Here is a 17,906-nt window from a genome sequence, read left to right on the forward strand (position 1 = left end):
AAGTTAAGACAGCAAGACGCTTACCTCTGAACAAATTCACGAAGTACAACATGACGACAGCGATGAGGGCCACTGAAGACAAAAATAAGAAATTATAAAAAGGAAAACCATACAACTTGAAAATTAGCCTTAATAGAATATATCTCACAAGGAGGCTTAAATATGAGTTCACAGAAATTATTAGTATGAGCAACAAGAGGAATTTGCACATGCAAACAATACAAGAATGCTAGGTTCCAAATATGTATGTGCAAGCATAGCAAAATTGACATGTGCACAATTTCACGAGTACTAAAGTATAAACATCAGCTATCATAGCCAGCTTCTACAACAGAGGACAAGTTTTTTTGTTTCAAGAATGAGACTGAGGGCAATGTGGCAAATGCAGCCAGAGACAAAGTGAGGCAAAACCAGAACATGGATCAAATTCATCAAGTCAACGCAAAGATTGAAGAGTCATAGAGACCTGGGGACCAGAGGGGCAGAAACTGTCCCTTCTGCTCAAATCTTCTTGTTAGCCTGACAGGTCCTTATAGAGATCAGGTGTAAACACGTGACTTGTTTTGGCCTACAGCTATCCAACATGCTTCTTTGTTGTAATGCTTGTTACTCTGTAAATCAAACTGAAGATGTACTAGACTTCAACCTGCATAATCCCCATGATGACTGGGATAGCTTGGGAATAGAAATCAAGTACATTTGGAAAACAAATGGTGGGGAAAGCTGCCAATACACAAGCAAAATTCGCTGCCTAATATCCCACAAGAACTAAACCACATGAAAACTACATCTTTGTCAAAAAAAACCAGGACCGAGTTATGTAACAACACAGTTTTCTCAGAGTGTTTTATTCCAGTTTATAAAATGCAATAAAGTTGTTGTTCTAAAGGGAAAAAAAAAGAGGGGGGGAGACTTCTTTTTCATTTGTACAATGGGAAAGAATGAGAAAAACATATGGCTTTAAATCAGAATTTCTCTTGCAAGCTATTTCTAAAACTCTTTCATAAACTACCATTGTAGCTTTCACATGACTTCATACTTACAACATACACAGGCACTGAAGAAAATTTCTAGAAACAAGTATCCTCGAGAATCCAGTATCATACCAGCAGCAATGGCAATGATTGCAAGACCCAAGTTCTGGATTGACTGCATGCTAGAAAGCAGTAAGAACATTACATTCTATAACCCACACTTAGTTTCCAACCAGCACAAATAAGCTAATTTAGAAAGCTACCTCTGCATTTATGTAAAATATAAAACATCTTACAGGCCAACAAAAATGGTATTTGTGTATTAAAATCCAAAATATACTTAATTACCACTTAAAAGGAAGGCTGAAGTAGAAAGAAGCCCATCTTCTACAGTCTCACATGCAGTAGCAGGGAGCAGGAAGAGCCCTGAGGAATAGGAGGAAGAGCCCCAACCAAGATAATGGCCAGATAAAAGAAATATGAGTCTGGGGCACAAATGCAATTTGAGAAAACATCTCAGAGAGGACCCTCCCTAGCTTTCACAAAGATAAAGGGAGAGAGGGGGGAAGTGTATCGAGACTTGCAAGACTGATGTCAGCCCTTCTGTAGAGCAGACTAGTCAACCAAGATTATGAATTCTAATATTACTTTTATTATAACGTTATAGTAACAGAATCTTACAAGTCTGAGTGCACTTCCCCCCTCCCTCCCTTTATCTTCCTGAGAACTAGGACGGGTTCTGTCTGATACACCTTTTTCAGACTTCCATTTGATCCTGGAAGAAAAGCTTCAAGAGCCATACATCAGTCAATTTCCTAAAACAGCAGCCCCATTTTTCAGATTCACACAGGACTGTGAACAAAGATAGGGTGCTTAATCAAAGGAAAAGAAATGCTGTGCTCCTGTGAGACCCAAAGCATCTTTTTCTGAATCATTTTTGAAGCTTGCACAGATAACAGTGTATTGATAGCTGTGCAGGGTCAAGGAGGCCCACAAGTGGGGATATGTAGTACATAAAAGGTTCAGAGATCTGCCCTTGCTGCTCAACACTCATGTCTGTGTCAGGATTGAGACATTTAATTTTGGAGAGAGAAGCATCATTCTGTGAAGGCAGTGGGAGAGAAAGAAGGGATTCAGAGTAGGCTCTCACATGTGCACACATTGGTTAAATGTGCTTGTGTGCAATCCATTTCTCTCTTGGCTTCTTACATTCTGATTTGGTCACGATAAGAGCAGCACGCACTTTGAATCAGTTGTGGAAGTCAGAAAAAAAAGCCTGAACACAGATTTTGAATCAGGCCTGGAATATCTTAATCAAGGACTATTTCCAGTACTCAGAACTGTATCCAAGTACAGAAGCACCCTTGTTTTGGAAAATTTACATTAAAAAACCCTAGGTAAACTAAATGGTAATCTGCTAAGCATGCAGAATAGTCAAATAATGTGCTATAAATAAAAAGATGGAACTACAGAACAGTTATGATCAGTAGTTTAAAGATGAACTGCAACAAGATCCAAAGATATGTTACTTACAAGCCATAAGCAGTTCCCAGCTGGTGTTCTGGAACAACAAAAGCTACCATAGGCCATAAGGCACAGGCAAGCAAGGAATAAGCAACTCCAAGCAAACACTGTAAGGGGGAAAAAAGCTTTTATACAAGGCATTAAGGGTGAGCCATCCAAAGTTCCAGAGGGGCCAAGCTGTATGGGCTTAATAAATATCATGTCATTCTTCTACTGTTACCCAGTGGTGAAGCTGCTTCACTTGTTTATTCTGCCAGTCAAATAACAGCTGGGTACAGCTGGTAAGCTAAATAATGTAACAGCAAGCAGTATCTAGTACAGTCATGTGGATGATTGGCAGTATACATGCATAGATGAGTTGAAGCCCTCCAGATCTTGTGGGACTGGAACTCTCATTATCACATCCTGGCCATGCTGCCTAGGCTTGATGGGAAGTGAAGTTCAGCAACATTTGGAAGACCATGTTTCGCCAATGGCTATAGAAAGCTTGGCATCTGGGTTGTAGAATTTGGAGGAAGAGATCAAAATTTTTGAGCAGTATTATTAACCTGTGCCCACCAGATCCACTGGGAGCATACTCACAGAATTCCCATCTAGCATAGCCTCATTGTTTGGAGATTATAGTTGTTATCCAAATGCACACAGGTGCATTTAAGGGCAAAGTACTTGACATACAGCATATTGCTTTATTTCAGAAAAACAAAGTTGGATGAAATACCTACCATTGCAACCCAAGGGTTCCAGAAAGTAAAAGCCAACATAATGTGAGACGTTAGAGTTGCCACCACTGCACATATAACCCATGTGATGTTCCTTCCAACTTTATCTACTAGAATTCCAAAGACGGGGGACATTGGGGCTGATATGACATACACAATGCTGAAATAGAAATCAGAAAAGTCATGTCAAAGCAGCCAAGTAATCAAAGTGCAAAATAAATTGAAGCTGATTTTCCCATTCTAGAATAACTCCTCTTTCCTTCACCATCCTCTTTCCCCTACGAAGCCTTGAATTATTCTTGATTGAGATATTGAGATGTACAATCATTCCTATCAATAAACTCACAATCTATGGCTGAGATGATCTAAAGAAACAGACTTTGTCAAAAAAAATAAATCTAATTGTTTATTTTGTGATCTTACATTACAAAGCAATGAGAATCAATTTAAATGGTGTACATGCGCTAACTCTGAAAAACATCGGAATGTCTTCAGATAATTAAAGATAGAGCATAGCCAGAAATGACTCAGGCAGAGTTAGCTAGAAGGGGACCTCCTATCTGAGACCATTACTCTCAAGACACCAACTGACTAAAATGGTTTAACTATGTACAACATACAGTATCCATGTGCATGGTCTGAAGGTTATATGCTCATTCCAAAATCTCTTCTCTATCTGTAAAAGACAACCCCCAGAATAAAAGATATATAAAAATGAGGACATTCCATTTGCAAGTATCACCCTGACTCTGCCTTAGAAAGAAGCCTGAAGCTTCCCAGTGGAAGCTTGCCCTTTTGACCCCATGGAATAGCAAGGCCACAATCTACATCAGGCCCCTTAAAGTTACTTCAGTGGCTGAAGCAGCATTCAAACAAACAAACAAACACTGTATCATAACAAACTTTTGAAAGTTCACCTTCATGACTTCAGGAAGATATTCCATGCAACTTTTATTCAAGAAAACTAGCACAGAAACACAGAACAATGCTAATTTCCCCACAACCCAAAAGATCAGGAAGCCAGTAATATGCAAAAAAAAAAAAGAGTATATATTAAGGATTAAAAACTTACCTTTCTCAGTTAAGCAAAGTCAAACTCTGTGTTTTGTTTTTTTTAAGGCTAAGAGTAATTTAACAGCATATAGCACAACAATATCTCATAAGGAAATTTTGCACTTCCTTTCATGATCTTATTTCAAGAAAGATATTGATAATTCTTTGGAGACACAAGCTTGAAACAGATTGCTCTCAGGGAAGTAATGGTTAATGCAACAATAAAGCAACTTAAAATTAACAATACTGACCTATTAATTGCACTTGCTTCTTGAGAAGAAAATTTGAATTTCTCAATGAAGAAAACTCTGTAAAACACCAATCAACAAAACTTTTCTAATTGCGTATCAGTCTAGTAAGTAGTCTACAATTCTAGTAATAGATTAAGGTTACTGTGGACTAGTGACAAATGACAATAACATTCTTGATTTAAATAAGTTATTCTGCATTGTATATAAACATCCACTGATGTCTTCTATAGAAGGAAGCAATATGTGTAGCATATATGGCTGTTGAGCAGGAATTCAGGGAGTTGTAGTCCCACCCTACCGCTCTAGATAGAAGGTATAAAAATAACTCTTAAACAACACTGTTGGAGAGCCATTCACAATACAGGTAGTCCTCATTTAGTGACCACAATTGGGACCGGCAACTCGGTCATGAAGCAAAGTGGTTGAGAAGTGAAACCACGACTGTGCTTATGAACTTACTTCAGCTTTCCTTTGTTTTACAGACCTACAAAGGTTGTAAATGTGAGGATGGGTTGTAACATTACTTTTTCATTACCATCGTAACTCCAAATGGTCACTAAACGAGGCAGTCACTAAACAAGGATTACCTGTACAGCTTTGATTAAATGTATGGTAGAAAAATGTTGAACAGGATGCATTCAGGAAACCAAACGAAGGCTTTAAAAGGAAGAAACTCAGTTACATATGATGCACATTTTCTCCATGAGTCAGGGTCATAATTCTCCTATGGGCAAATGCCTGACTACATGAATGACTTACAGTGCTTACCTGTGAAGTTGGAAACAAATATTAGGACACATCATGAAGCCCAGCAGCATTATGATTTATTTTATTACTGACCTTACACCATTTTGGACAGCAACAAGAATACAAAAAGCACTAAAAGACAATTACAGCTTTAACTACTAGCTCATGACACCACTCACAAAAACAAAATGGTCTGTTATGGCTATCAGTGTCATATGCATTGTAACTCAGATTAAGGGAGGAATTAAGGTTATATGGTAGTGGGATACCTGCAGAAGATATTTACTTTGTAAGAAGGTGACGTTTCACTTCAGATTCCCCCCCACACACACACTTTTTTTATGGCACCTGGAAGCACATTTGGAACAATATGTAAATGTACAGTAATTTCCAGGACATCTGAATATGAGTACATATAACAATTTCTAGTACTATGAAAATAAATGAAGAGGTTCTACCGCTTATGCTTTCATTAGCGAAAATGGTTTCAGCAGACGGAATCAGGAAAGAAAATTTCCTCTCCCCCCAAAGTTTCCTCAGTACCCCCAATTTGCCCCTTAAAAGGTTTTCAAAAGTTTGCAGAACAGTTTGAGGAGCTGAGTGGTAGATGTGCTGCAGGACAAAGGTCTACTGTATAACAGATGTTTCCTAGGACAACTCTGAATACCACTGCCTGACAATAAAGCAATATGAGGATCCATTATTGAATTGTACAACTGACACATTTTTGTCAGAAAATTATCCTGAATGAGGATACTGAATAGCCCAAAATAGAAAACAAGCATTTGAAAAGGAGACATGTTGCACCGTTATCCACGTTACATAAAGGCAGTATCTACCTACCCCTCCACCATCCTGAGGCCCACGTTACATCAAAACTAAAAGTGGCAAAAAGCAGGCAATATCTATGTAGAAAATACTTGGATGAGTAAGGTCTAATCAGAGTCTCCTGGTGTTTGACTTCAGCTCCCATAATCCCCAGCCAGCATGAGCAAAGGCCATAATTTAGATTCAAATTCAAAAGCATTTTTCCTTGTTTTCCTTTCTTCCATTGTTTTTATTTTTTCTTGTTTAAAGGCAAACACATTTTTAAAAAGCAAAAAGCAAACACACACACACTATATATATATATATATATATATATATACGCGCGCGCACACACACACACATATACATATGTGTGTGTGTGCGCGCGTGTGTATGTATATATATATATATATATATATATATATATATAGTGTGTGTGTGTTTGATTTTAAAAAAATATGTGTGTGTGCGTGCATGTGTATATATATATACATACATCCAACAGAAATATAAGAAATACTTTAAAACAGCCTAATAAATCTGCTTGTTAATCATGCACTTACTTTCCAAGTCCAATGAAAGGGAAGACAGCCACATAATAACAAACACAGATAATAAATATGAGCCATAACGGTAATGAGAAGTCTTTCACATCAGTTAATTTTATCACTTCACCTTGAGAAAAAAGAAATGCCAGCATCAGCTGTGAAAAGCTGTCTTGTAAACGATGGTTTCAAATAAACGTTTCATGAAGTTCAACTCTCCGTTTGTTTAAACTAACAGAACTGAGCTAGTCTGCACAATTTAGAATGCGATACATCCTTGACAAATACATGAAAAGTCAGATTTAAGGAATTATGAGCACCTTAGGTAATTATGAGAATTACAGACTAGGAAAGATTCATCTAAATATATTTCTGGGGGGAAAATAGGCCATGCAGTTCTCATTTTAGCAGCAAAAAGCTCTATAGCAAAGGAAGAAGCTAAAACATGTTTAATTTCCCAACCAGAGTAAGAGTCCGGTACTCAAATAAGACTTTGCAGCTAAGATGAGGGAGGTCAACTATTAGTTCAAGTTTGGCTCTGTCTCAATACTGAGCATACTTGGGGGGAGGGCAATGAAGGAGACCAACTTACCAGTTTTCCCTTGTTCTTTGCAAAGAATTTTCTCTGCTCTTTTGTCCAGGTAAGCAAGAAGAAGAGCACAAACTAGTGAAAAGATACACGTTGTACCACCTGCAGTTAACAGAACAGAAGGCACATTAATAACAAAATTTATCATATAAATGAACATAAAATTGGTTTAATTTTACATATTACAGAATCAGTGCAATGGTGTGTGGAAATATATGTATGTGAATTACTCAGCACCAATCGCTTAATCAAACCTATTACTAAAATCATAAGTGACATTACCTCACAAAAAGATTTCAAGGTGATGCACTGAAAATAAAGAACCAGGGTATAAATTGTGTGGCATATAATTTTTTAATGCCAAGGGCCACAGTAAGTCTTAAGTGGCTTGTTGGGGGCAACAGTGCAAAAAACAATGGGGCAGAGGAAGTGGGCAGAGTCAGTACCAAACCTGAATTTGATCGTTTAAATTAAATGTGCAAAGCATTTGCTCTCCATTTTTTTAATAACGTTCCACTTTTATCACATGAAACATTACAATATAGTGGCAACCTCTAGAGGGGCTCTCAGGCTAGAGTGAAGGCTTTTGAGGCCTGTATGCAATGCTGAGGCTTAAATCTAGACACCCCAAAGTGATTAAAGTGGTAATTCCTGCAACGGAATGGCTCGCAGCAAATGTCTCAGCATCACTTTCATATAACACGTTAAGCCTTTGCAATTCACATGAAAGACAGGCTTGATAAAACTGGAAACTGACATTTTAACAATAGATTTCCAATTCCTAAAGTAAGAAAAAATCATACATTATTCCTGTACACAGAAACAAAAATATTTACTAACCAATCAAGAGTGCTATGCCCAGAGTGGTGTGGCCTGTAGAACCAAGCAGATCTTGAACTTTCCAGTACACCCATCCCATAATATTCATATTCACAGTGCTCCCCTACAAAGAGATAATCTGCAGCTGTATTAATGTGTTTTCCTTCATTATATCAACAAGCAGCAGGCCCACAAGAATCTTTCTAAATAAAATTTAATTTGAATCTTAAGTTTCTATATAGGTATCAAAAAAGATTCTGTATCTTTTCTTCCTTCTGCATTAGCAGGAAATGTTCTATATCCTATATTTTTCACTCCAAGATCTACAAAGCACATATTTAATTAGTATTCTATATTTGTTCCAGGAACTGAAGGCTGAATACATTTTTTTTTTCCTACAATAACAATGTGGAATCATTTGGGCTGAGACAGTGTGACTGGCCAAGATCATCTAATAAGTTTCATAGCTGAGAACAGACTTAAACCTGGCTCTCATTGTTCTAGTCCAACACTTTAACTATCATTCTACACTGGCTCTTAACTTTATTTATTTTTTTCCTATCTAAATTCCCAATATATCTGCTTTAGTACAAATGAGTTATACTGCGTGCAAGGTTTTTAAGAGAATCTTTGAAAGGGAAAAAAAAAAAACCCTCTTAGAACTAGATTTGCAGTCCTCAACTGGAATATGTAAAATTGCAGCTCTATACTTTGATCAGATGCGTGGAACACTTGACAAGCATATATAATCCCCTAGGCCAGCAACAGGCAACTTGCTGCCCTCCCAATGATTTGGACTATGACACCCATAAACCTCAGTCGGCATCAGCTATCTCTGCTTCAGGCTGAGATAATCTGCTAGCAATAGGGCTGCACTAGAATACATCACTGTTTATGTTCTTCATATCAATTGGAATTACTTTAAATGCACACAGGGTGATTGTGCATGTATATCTTTTTTATTAATAGTATAACAAAATCTTTGCAAAAATCAGACCCTACCTTTTAGCTATCATTTGATGTCTCCAGATGTCTGCAGACATCTCCTCCAAATCATTTAGCGCAGTGGAGAAAAAGACGGCCATACAAAGTCACATTTCACTGCTGTTCCTCAGCTTAACTGATTTATCAGGTTTAACTTTTTAGAAGTCCTTATCCAAGAATACTCTTAACTAATCAAATGTCTTCTTTTTAAAATATGTCCTAGTCATCAATTGGTCTTTTTACCTCATGCACATATATGGAAACACTTAGAATAACCAATACATGTGTAGCAATAATTATATAAAAAAACAAAGCTGGATGTTTAGACTTACAATTCTAGCCATGCTGAGTTGCAGTCCAAAAACAAGATTTAATTCTTTTCCTTTAAACCAACTCACAGCATACGTATTCTGTGCCACTGCTAAGGACTCACCGCCAATCCTAAATGAAAGAAGTTCATGAATTTGAGTATTTGATGCAACAATTAAGCAACCCACACTATAACGGTAGCATTTACAACTATGTATCCATGCTGATTTGCAAGGTAACTTTAAAATAAAACTGAGATAAGTAACTGATTCTTCTGCAAACCTTTTCTGATTCTTTCAAATACATAAGCCTCCACTGGATTCTCTATTTTTCAAATGAAATACAGCAAATGTTTAGAGACAATACCCAAACTCACCCAAATACAAATCTGCCAACTTCCATCAGCCAAAAAGCATTACATATTGCTCCCATAGAAAAAATTACCTGTAAGAGGAACATACATCTCTTTTCAGTTAACTACTCAAGCTATGTCACAGGAATGTATTTTAATTCTATATTTGCATAAAACATATTAATATTTTTTCACAGCTTGTAAAAATTATAAATCTGTTTTTCTACATAAAACTGCCATCTGCTTCACTTACTTGTCCTACACAGACGAAACAGCTGAATATTATTGTGCCCCACCTGTAAAGGAGTTTAAATAATTTAAAGTCAGCATTGCAATTGGGAATTCCCACCACACAAAATGATACTATTTACCACAAATGAGGTAAAATTCTCTTTTAGAACTGAATGGACTATACTTCAGAATCTTTTCTCTCTTTCAGATGCGATTCTCTGAAAGCTATCATTTATTTAGCCAAAACAGTAATATCAATAATAACAAAAGTAGATCAAATGTATATTCCACCTTTCCTCCAGTAGCTTTATTTCCTAGTCCACTTTTCCATATATCCCTACAAGGAAAGTTAAAGTGATAGTCAGTGACTGGCCAAAGTCACTGAGAAAGCTTTTACAGCTGAGGGTGGACTCAACACCTCGCCTATTACATCACCTTGATTTTAGGGAAAAAACCTCTCAGGAGGAAGGAGACCCACATGAAAATCCAAAAAGGATCAACAGAAGGTTGACTTTTAAGGGGGGAAAATGAAAAATTAGGGAATCTGGGAAGGAAGTAGGGTAGGTTAAAAAAAAAAAACCCACAGAGAACTATTTAATTGCCTGGATAAGTCCTTTCTTGGTTCATATGGAACACTTGCCAGAGCGCAACTGTAACATCTAAACTGAAATAAACAAGCAACAGAGTAAGCTATTTATAGATATCCTCAAAGACAGAAAACTTCCCATATAATTCCAATGAGAAAACCAAGATTCTACTATAATAGGAATGTAGGTATCTGTGTCTTCATCTCATCCTTCCTGTTACAATTCTGCAATAGCATGGCAGGCCAATTAATTTGGGGGGGGGATAAAATAGAATGCCAGAGCCCTACTAATAAAAATCTACTTTCAAAGGGCAAACAATTAAGCTATGCATACTTGGGAAATTATTAGGAAGAAGAGCTTGGACTTCCATGCAATCACAGAATTCAAAATATGCAAAATTCACCAATTCAGGAACATAATGTAATGTTCCAGAGTTGCCTGGAAGATTCAATTCTCCCTTTGGACCATGCAATTCTGGGCACAATTTCAAAGTCTCTGGAAGTAAACATCCAAATCAGAAATGGGTCGAGATGTGGTGGTGTCAACAAAAAAAAAGCTTCTTACAGAGTCAGACTATTTCTCATTTACAGTTTGGATTATTTATTTCCAGAAACCATCAAACCCCTCTTGACCCTGAAGAGATCTGGCATAATGTGGAAGGGGAACAGAAAGTTCCAAAGTTTTCCCAAATCTTCCTTCCTGAATCCACGAGTTTTTCATGTGCCTATAGAGTACTCTCTGCTATTAACTAAAGGACCCCATCTTTTTTTCCAGGCTTCCAGACAAGCCAAAAAAAGGTGACCAAGCTTTAAATGCCATATTAATTTTAATGAGTGGATTCCTCCCAGGATTTTTTGATGCACACACAGCCCTAGCAAATAAGACAACTAAGGAAATGCTCACATTTGTCTCCTAATCAGATTGAAAAAATATATGAAGTACAGTTTATTCGTACAGCCATTTGAAAAAATATCTAAAATCAATCTAGCTATTATTTTCAAGAAAAATTGATGGTAATTACCTTATTCCAAATACTCTGTCTATCATAAAGCCTCCAAAGAAACAGAGAATCACATTAGGCCAGGAATACCAGGCATACAATGCCATGAATTCGGCTGTGTTTACTTTCATATCCTAAATGGAAGAGAACACAATCTTTGAGCACTGCTTTAATTTTAAAACTTGCTTACTGAATAATCCATCCAACACGATGTCTGTCCTTGCAATATCAAGTCATACCTCTGAAAGTTACTGTCTTGCTACAAAGAAAGATTAACACTGGAATCAGAAATAAAAGATGCAAATATATATATTTTTAAATTTGCAATCAGATACGAACTAGGATGTTCCGCACATGGATCCTTCAGGATCTGGTGAGAGATGAACATATTATTCTAGGTCCTTGTTAGAAAAGAATCCATCTCTTTTGACAACCTTGCATACTTTGGTTATTGTATTTATCTCCCACTTTGCTTCAGAGGATGTAGAATAGCATTTATCATCAAAATAACCACATAAGGCAGTCTTGCAGCTGATTTTTAATTTGCTCATTTGTTTCTTCTCATTCTACAAGGTAATGGTTGTATATCTTAGTGTTCCAGGATGCCCTTTATGGCATGCACTTTCATAATCTTGGACAGGCAGGGTACTCTTTCTCTTAAAACTTTAAAATAAGACAAAAGCAAATAGGAAAAGTAGTATTCTTAGACCATTCTGGCTATTGACAGAGTAATTGTTTGCTCAACTGCTTTAAGAGACAACCTCTAATCCATCTCCCATTCTAGCACAATCAATATCCTGATTCTTCTAAAAAAAAATCTTATGCATATTAATCAAAAGTAATTTCTACTGTGCCTCTTTCTCTAATCAATGCCATTACAAACAATTATAATACTTGGATTAAATACATACAATTCATGCTGACTGTATTAAAAATAAAGTGAATAGGAAATGCATATGTCTTTAAATTTTGCTTTGGATTAATTTTCAGAAAAGCAAACAATTATATTTCTTTACATTTTAACTAGGTTTTCATGATCTGATACTGGATTTGGAATCATATTTAATTGTTTCAACAAAGAACATTTAATGAAAATTCCTTTTTATTAGGGAAAAAAACAATGCATTATGTATCTCAAAGATTTTTACGTAGAAAAAGTGGTACAATTCAGTGCAATACACAGATTTTGCTCTTCACTCACCCTCTGAACTTGAGTCTGCAAAGCTGCTGGATTGTCATAGCAAAAATAGCTGCCTAAAGAAGAACAGAGCAGACACATTATTTGAAAAACATATTCTGAAAATGCTTATATCAATGACCTATGCAGATTATTCAGAATCCACAAGAAAATTCACTATAGAAAAAGAAGGAGGGGGAAATTCCTCCTGTCTTTATCTTGGGGGGGGGGGGGAGAGAATCACAGCTAAAAGAGACTCAGTAACTCCAATCCCAGGATTCAGCAGCAAATAGTAGCACTTTCCAATCATGGCAATTGATAAAAGTAACCGTGGGCACTCTTCCCTCCTACCCAAGGGAGATGCAAGGAATAGCAAGCAATGACTAACGTTTGCTTCCTCCATGGTTATCCACCGCCATCGAATCCCACTTTCGTTTTTTCTCTGCAGTCAGCCATTTCAGAAGGAAGGAAAACAGCAACGGAGGCAAAGCGTAGCTCAGCCCGCTTGAGCCGCACCAAGTCTAGCGCTGCCCCGGAATAACTTAGAGCAAAAAGGGAGCGGCAAAATCGATACTTTCTCGTGTGCGTCCAAGACACGCACTCTTTACACCCTCATACGCTGGCCCAAAGCTGCCAAGAACTATTCTTGAGGCAAAACTTTATTCCACCCCCCGGACACAGCCCCAGTTCAAACAGGAAGGAGGATCACCGACCGAAGCCCAGGAAGCACATGAGCGCCAGCACCAGCAGCCTGTGGGCCAGCCGCTGTGGGTCGCACACCGCCGGCAAAGGCTTTCGCGCAGGGCCGCCATGTTCCTTGGGCAGCGAGCCCTCATCCAGCAACGCCTTCTCCTCTTCCTCCAGCAGCACCATCTTGGCCAATCCCGCCGCCCACCTCCAGCAAAGCGCGAGGGGGTCACATGAGCGTCTCGTCACATGACGTGGCCACGCCGTCTGGTCACGTGAGATCCAGCACGCTACTCAGGAAGTGGCGGGCTTCGAGGTGGGAGCGGTTTAAAATGCAAATAACGTGGCCCGAGCGAATGGTCGCAAAGGGGGGGGGGCTTATCTCGTAGACCGTCTTGGCTACCGGAGAAATACGTGTCTGCCTGTCCCATACCTGAACGGGGGGATGTCAGGCAGGAGAAACGCTACGCCTTGTCTCCAAAGGGAAGGTGAGAACAGCCCATAGAAAAATGAAGGCTACGTTGTCCAGTTATTGCGGGTGTGGAGCGCAGCAGCTCCGAAGGATCGTGTTATTCTCACTGGAAGCGCGTCAAATGCTCCCCAAATCAATCCCTTTGCATTCCTCTCCCCGCGGCTTCTGGCGCTCAGCACTGGGCTCCCTCGACTTGAGATGCGTTGCTCGTTTAAAATGCAGAGACAGAATTATGTATGTACAGAACGAATGAGGAAGAAATGCTGTCTTTGCAACTATTTATGGGGTTTAATCTTTTGTGGATGGGAATGAAGTTCCTATCGGACCCCTGTCTTAGTGTCTTTACCTTGTCTAGGGACTTTTGTAGACTTGTGCTGTAGATAATTTTATTTATTTATCTATTTTATTATATATATATATATATATATATACACACACACACACACACATACACACACACACATCTACAATACAGATAGATAATATATAACATAGTAATATTATATATATGTGTGTGTGTTGTTGTTGTTGTTTAGTCGTTAAGTCGCGTCCGACTCTTCGTGACCCCATGAACCATATTGCGCCAGGCCTTCCTGTCCTTCACTGCCTCCCTGAGTTTGCTCAGTTTCATGCTCATTGCTTCAGTGATGCTATCTAACCATCTCATCCTCTGCCGTCCTCTTCTCCTTTTGCCTTCAATCTTTCCCAGCATCAGGGTCTTCTCCAAAGAGATCTCTCTTCGCATTAGGTGGCCAAAATATCTGAGCTTGAGCTTCATTATCGATCCTTCCAATGAGCAATCAGGGTTGATTTCCTTTAAGATTGACTGGTTTGACCTCCTAGCAGTCCAGGGGACTCTCAAGAGTCTTCTCCAGCACCACAGTTCAAAGGCATCAATTCTTCGGCGCTCGGCCTTTTTTATGGTCCAGCTCTAAAATTATAGATGTGTGTGTGTGAAGCCCAACAATGCAGCTCACTGCTTGTTTATTCTGAAATATATTCTACAATGCTCAGTGACACTTACTCTTTTGTAGTTAAAAGGACAGATAATGCATCTATCGATTTCAGATAAGATATACTTTCACTGTTAACACCATAGAGCACTATGCAATGTCAGGGATCCTTTTAGAGCCACAGAATGACATTGTCTTACCTGTTTTGCATTTTTATTATGTACAATGCATGTATTTCGTGCTGGAAGTTAAAATAGAAACCTGAATCATGAGATGGGGAACATCTGGTGAAAGGAATGCGATATTGATGTTACTGGCTGGCGGGGGTGTTCTTTTTACCAGAGACTTCACAATTTTGAGCTTTTCTATGCTTCTGGAAGAGTCTGTCAAGTTTCCCTCCTGAAAGTGGTGTCTGGGCATGGTCCTACAAGGGACAAGTTATTTCTTATATGGAAGGCAGATGATAATATATCCCTTGTTTATGGCCTTGTTGAAACTGTCAATCATTTGCTATGGAATTTGTGTTCCATTTCTCGCCAATTGAGAGGTTCTTTTTTATTCTTATGATTTCTCTGTTGCAGCACTGCAGGAACTGTTTGGGGGTTGTTGCTATTGGTTGTTAGCTAGAACTTGTCTGTAGAAATTTCCTCGATCATCCTGCTTCCATGAAAGGTTGTAAGACACTCTTCTAGTTAATGGCGTTAGTAGGACCTTCTGTTCCTGGTACGCCATTACCTTTTGTAAGAGGAAGAACATAAAGACCACTTGGAAGCTGCAGCTGGTCCAGAGTGCAGCAGCATGGGCAGGCTACAATATACCCCTGTGTCACTGCTGCTTTGTCAGCTGCACTGGTTGCCAGTTGGCTTCCAGATGCAATTCAAGGTGCTAGTTATCTATAAAGCCCTTCGTGGCATAGGGCCTGGTGGTTTGACGTGAGGGGCTGCTTATCTCCAGTATTTTCTGCCTGCCCAGTGAGATAGAGTAAGTGTGTTCCAGGTCCCTTTAAGTAGGCAATGTCATCTATTGGGACCTGGGCAGCATGCCTTTTTGGTTGCAATGCCTGCCCTCTAGAATAGCATCCCTCGGAGATCTGTATGGCTCCCACTCTGCAGTTGTTCTGAGAATCTTTGAAAACATGACTTTGCTCCCTGGTCAGGTGGTTGTCAGGCCTCTGTTGTTGCTGTTTTTCTGGTTTGTTGGGTTTATTGTGCCCAAATGTACATGTTTCTTTTATTCTTTGTTTTATTGTCTCTTATTCTTAAAATATAAGCCACACAGAGTCATCTAGGAGTCAGACAGCCTCTAAATCCAATAATATTAATAATAATAAATTTGTTATACATACAGATTAGGAAAGGTCTCTCCATTCTTTTAGCTCTCTGCTCTTTAGTTACTTGATCATCATTTGCATAAGGAAGCCACGGGCCAGATTTACATAGCTTTGCATCCCATGCTAGCCCCAGAGAACAGAAAGCACCTGATCTGACTTTCCCGTGCGTTGCTGGGCTGGGAACAGAGCAATATGCTGTATGTGATGCATTATGGGGATCTTATTGCTGCTTCTTGTCTGCCTGATCCACCACCCCATGACCATTACAAGGGATTGGTGCCATGCATGGGTGCATCACAGAAACAACAGTTGCCATTTATTGAAAGTGAACACCTTGCAGGAATACTGCAGATACCATTAAACTCCCATTTGCGCTCCCTGATGTGACCCCTTCTGGGTTGGCAAGGACAAGAAATGGGAGCAGCAGGGGTTTGGGAATGCTTTTTATTATTGTAGGATATAATAACAGAACCATGAAAGCCCCTCAGAGTTTTTCTCTACTCCATCTTATACCAAACAAATCAAGACAGAATTATTTGGAGTTTCCTTCTTATGCTTTCTTCTTTCCCAGGACTGAGTAATCTCCTCCTCCCTTAATGGTTTGTTCTCCCTTCCCCATTCCCAGGGCCACGTTTACATTCCATCACACCTGTAAATCTGTATTTCCTTAATACAGTTCCACTGTATTGATTCTCAACCAGTTAGGCCGTGTCCCATATCAGACATTCACCAACATGGAGGTCCAGGGTTGGTCTTTTGTGGAGGCAGAAACCTGAACTGTGTGCTAGACTGCAGAACTGGAAATGACATGTACAGTGCCAAACCAGGTAGTGAACGCTTCCACTCACAAGAGGACAGCTTTTGCCAGAGTTGGGATGAGGAATGTGGAAGAGTGAACTCACCACCCAGAGTGAGCAGGCATTTCTTTTCTCTCTTGGGATCCAGAATTTTGGTGCTGCCTGGGAAGGAAGGTTAAAACAGCCCTATCCTCTCCTTAATTGGAGAGATTGTCCCATAAAATGGAACACAAAACAAGCATGGGCATGGGGAGAAATGAGTCAAGCTGGAAGTCAGCAGAGAACCTCCAACACAAAGGCAAACACCTCAGCAGCAGCTTTCAGATAGCAAAAGGAAACTGCAATTCTTGGAGCTGCAAGACTAGCTGAGAGACGGGGGAGGAAAAGAGCCCGACCAGAGTCTGCAGATGCAAGCGTGCAAGATGCACAAGTATATAGAAGGGTGAAAAGGGTTTTCACATGTAAATGGACTGAGACTGGCTACAAGAGCTGAAGACCTGGGGGGGGGGGGGGAAGGAAAGATTTAAAGAGCTAGGAAATAGTTAAGATAGAAAAACATAGTGCTACAAAGATAGAGATAGGAATATAGAACACAGAGATAGAAATTTGTAGAGTAAATAAGATAGAAATAGTTGTAAACTTGTAGTAATAGGAAGAATATAGAATAAGATAGGTAGGCAAATAGAAACAAGTATAGAATTAGCATTAGGTTTAGAAGTAAGGAATAGGAGTTTAATTTTGTACAATAATTTCATTTATTTATTTATTTATTTATTTATCGTATTTATATAGCTGCCCATCTCACATAAAGTGACTCTGGGCAGTGTACAACAATTAAAAAGAACAAATACATAAAAACAATTACAATGGAATCCATCCAGGTCCATTAGTTGCTGGGGGTAGACCGATCTAATAGGTCCAGCCTCCCTGCAGTGGATAGTGGTGCTAGAGAATCCCATTGTAATCAGGGCATGATCTGACCATGACAAGGGGGACACC

At 39.0% G+C, this 17,906-nt stretch overlaps 1 protein-coding gene and 1 long non-coding RNA gene across 4 annotated transcripts in view; one reads left to right on the top strand and one right to left on the bottom strand.

The window, feature by feature from the left end:
• The window catches only part of MFSD1 (major facilitator superfamily domain containing 1), a 31,562-nt gene extending 17,952 nt beyond the window's left edge, over positions 1-13,610 (bottom strand). For both annotated transcript variants that reach the window (XR_015794271.1, XM_007432915.4), the window contains exons 1-14: positions 13,382-13,610; positions 12,693-12,745; positions 11,513-11,625; positions 9,927-9,969; positions 9,698-9,765; positions 9,345-9,453; positions 8,050-8,152; positions 7,213-7,311; positions 6,639-6,750; positions 4,522-4,578; positions 3,221-3,377; positions 2,508-2,605; positions 1,044-1,156; positions 25-72 (exon numbers count right to left, since the gene is read on the bottom strand). Coding sequence is in view for 1 of the 2 variants with exons in the window: in XM_007432915.4 (XP_007432977.1) it covers positions 25-72; positions 1,044-1,156; positions 2,508-2,605; positions 3,221-3,377; positions 4,522-4,578; positions 6,639-6,750; positions 7,213-7,311; positions 8,050-8,152; positions 9,345-9,453; positions 9,698-9,765; positions 9,927-9,969; positions 11,513-11,625; positions 12,693-12,745; positions 13,382-13,541 (1,333 nt within the window). In the remaining variant the exon portion in view is untranslated. The remainder of the gene's footprint in view (positions 1-24; positions 73-1,043; positions 1,157-2,507; positions 2,606-3,220; positions 3,378-4,521; positions 4,579-6,638; positions 6,751-7,212; positions 7,312-8,049; positions 8,153-9,344; positions 9,454-9,697; positions 9,766-9,926; positions 9,970-11,512; positions 11,626-12,692; positions 12,746-13,381) is intronic.
• A 35-nt stretch (positions 13,611-13,645) lies between these two features.
• Positions 13,646-17,906, top strand: part of LOC103059265 (uncharacterized) — a 31,937-nt gene continuing 27,676 nt past the window's right edge. For both annotated transcript variants that reach the window (XR_003085230.2, XR_003085231.2), the window contains exon 1: positions 13,646-13,843. This is a non-coding gene — a long non-coding RNA (uncharacterized LOC103059265). The remainder of the gene's footprint in view (positions 13,844-17,906) is intronic.

This window comes from Python bivittatus, unplaced genomic scaffold, assembly GCF_059951505.1.
Source record: "Python bivittatus isolate LINGU-HERP-01145 unplaced genomic scaffold, Pbiv_v1 ctg000980_np1212, whole genome shotgun sequence".
Taxonomy (NCBI): domain Eukaryota; kingdom Metazoa; phylum Chordata; class Lepidosauria; order Squamata; family Pythonidae; genus Python; species Python bivittatus.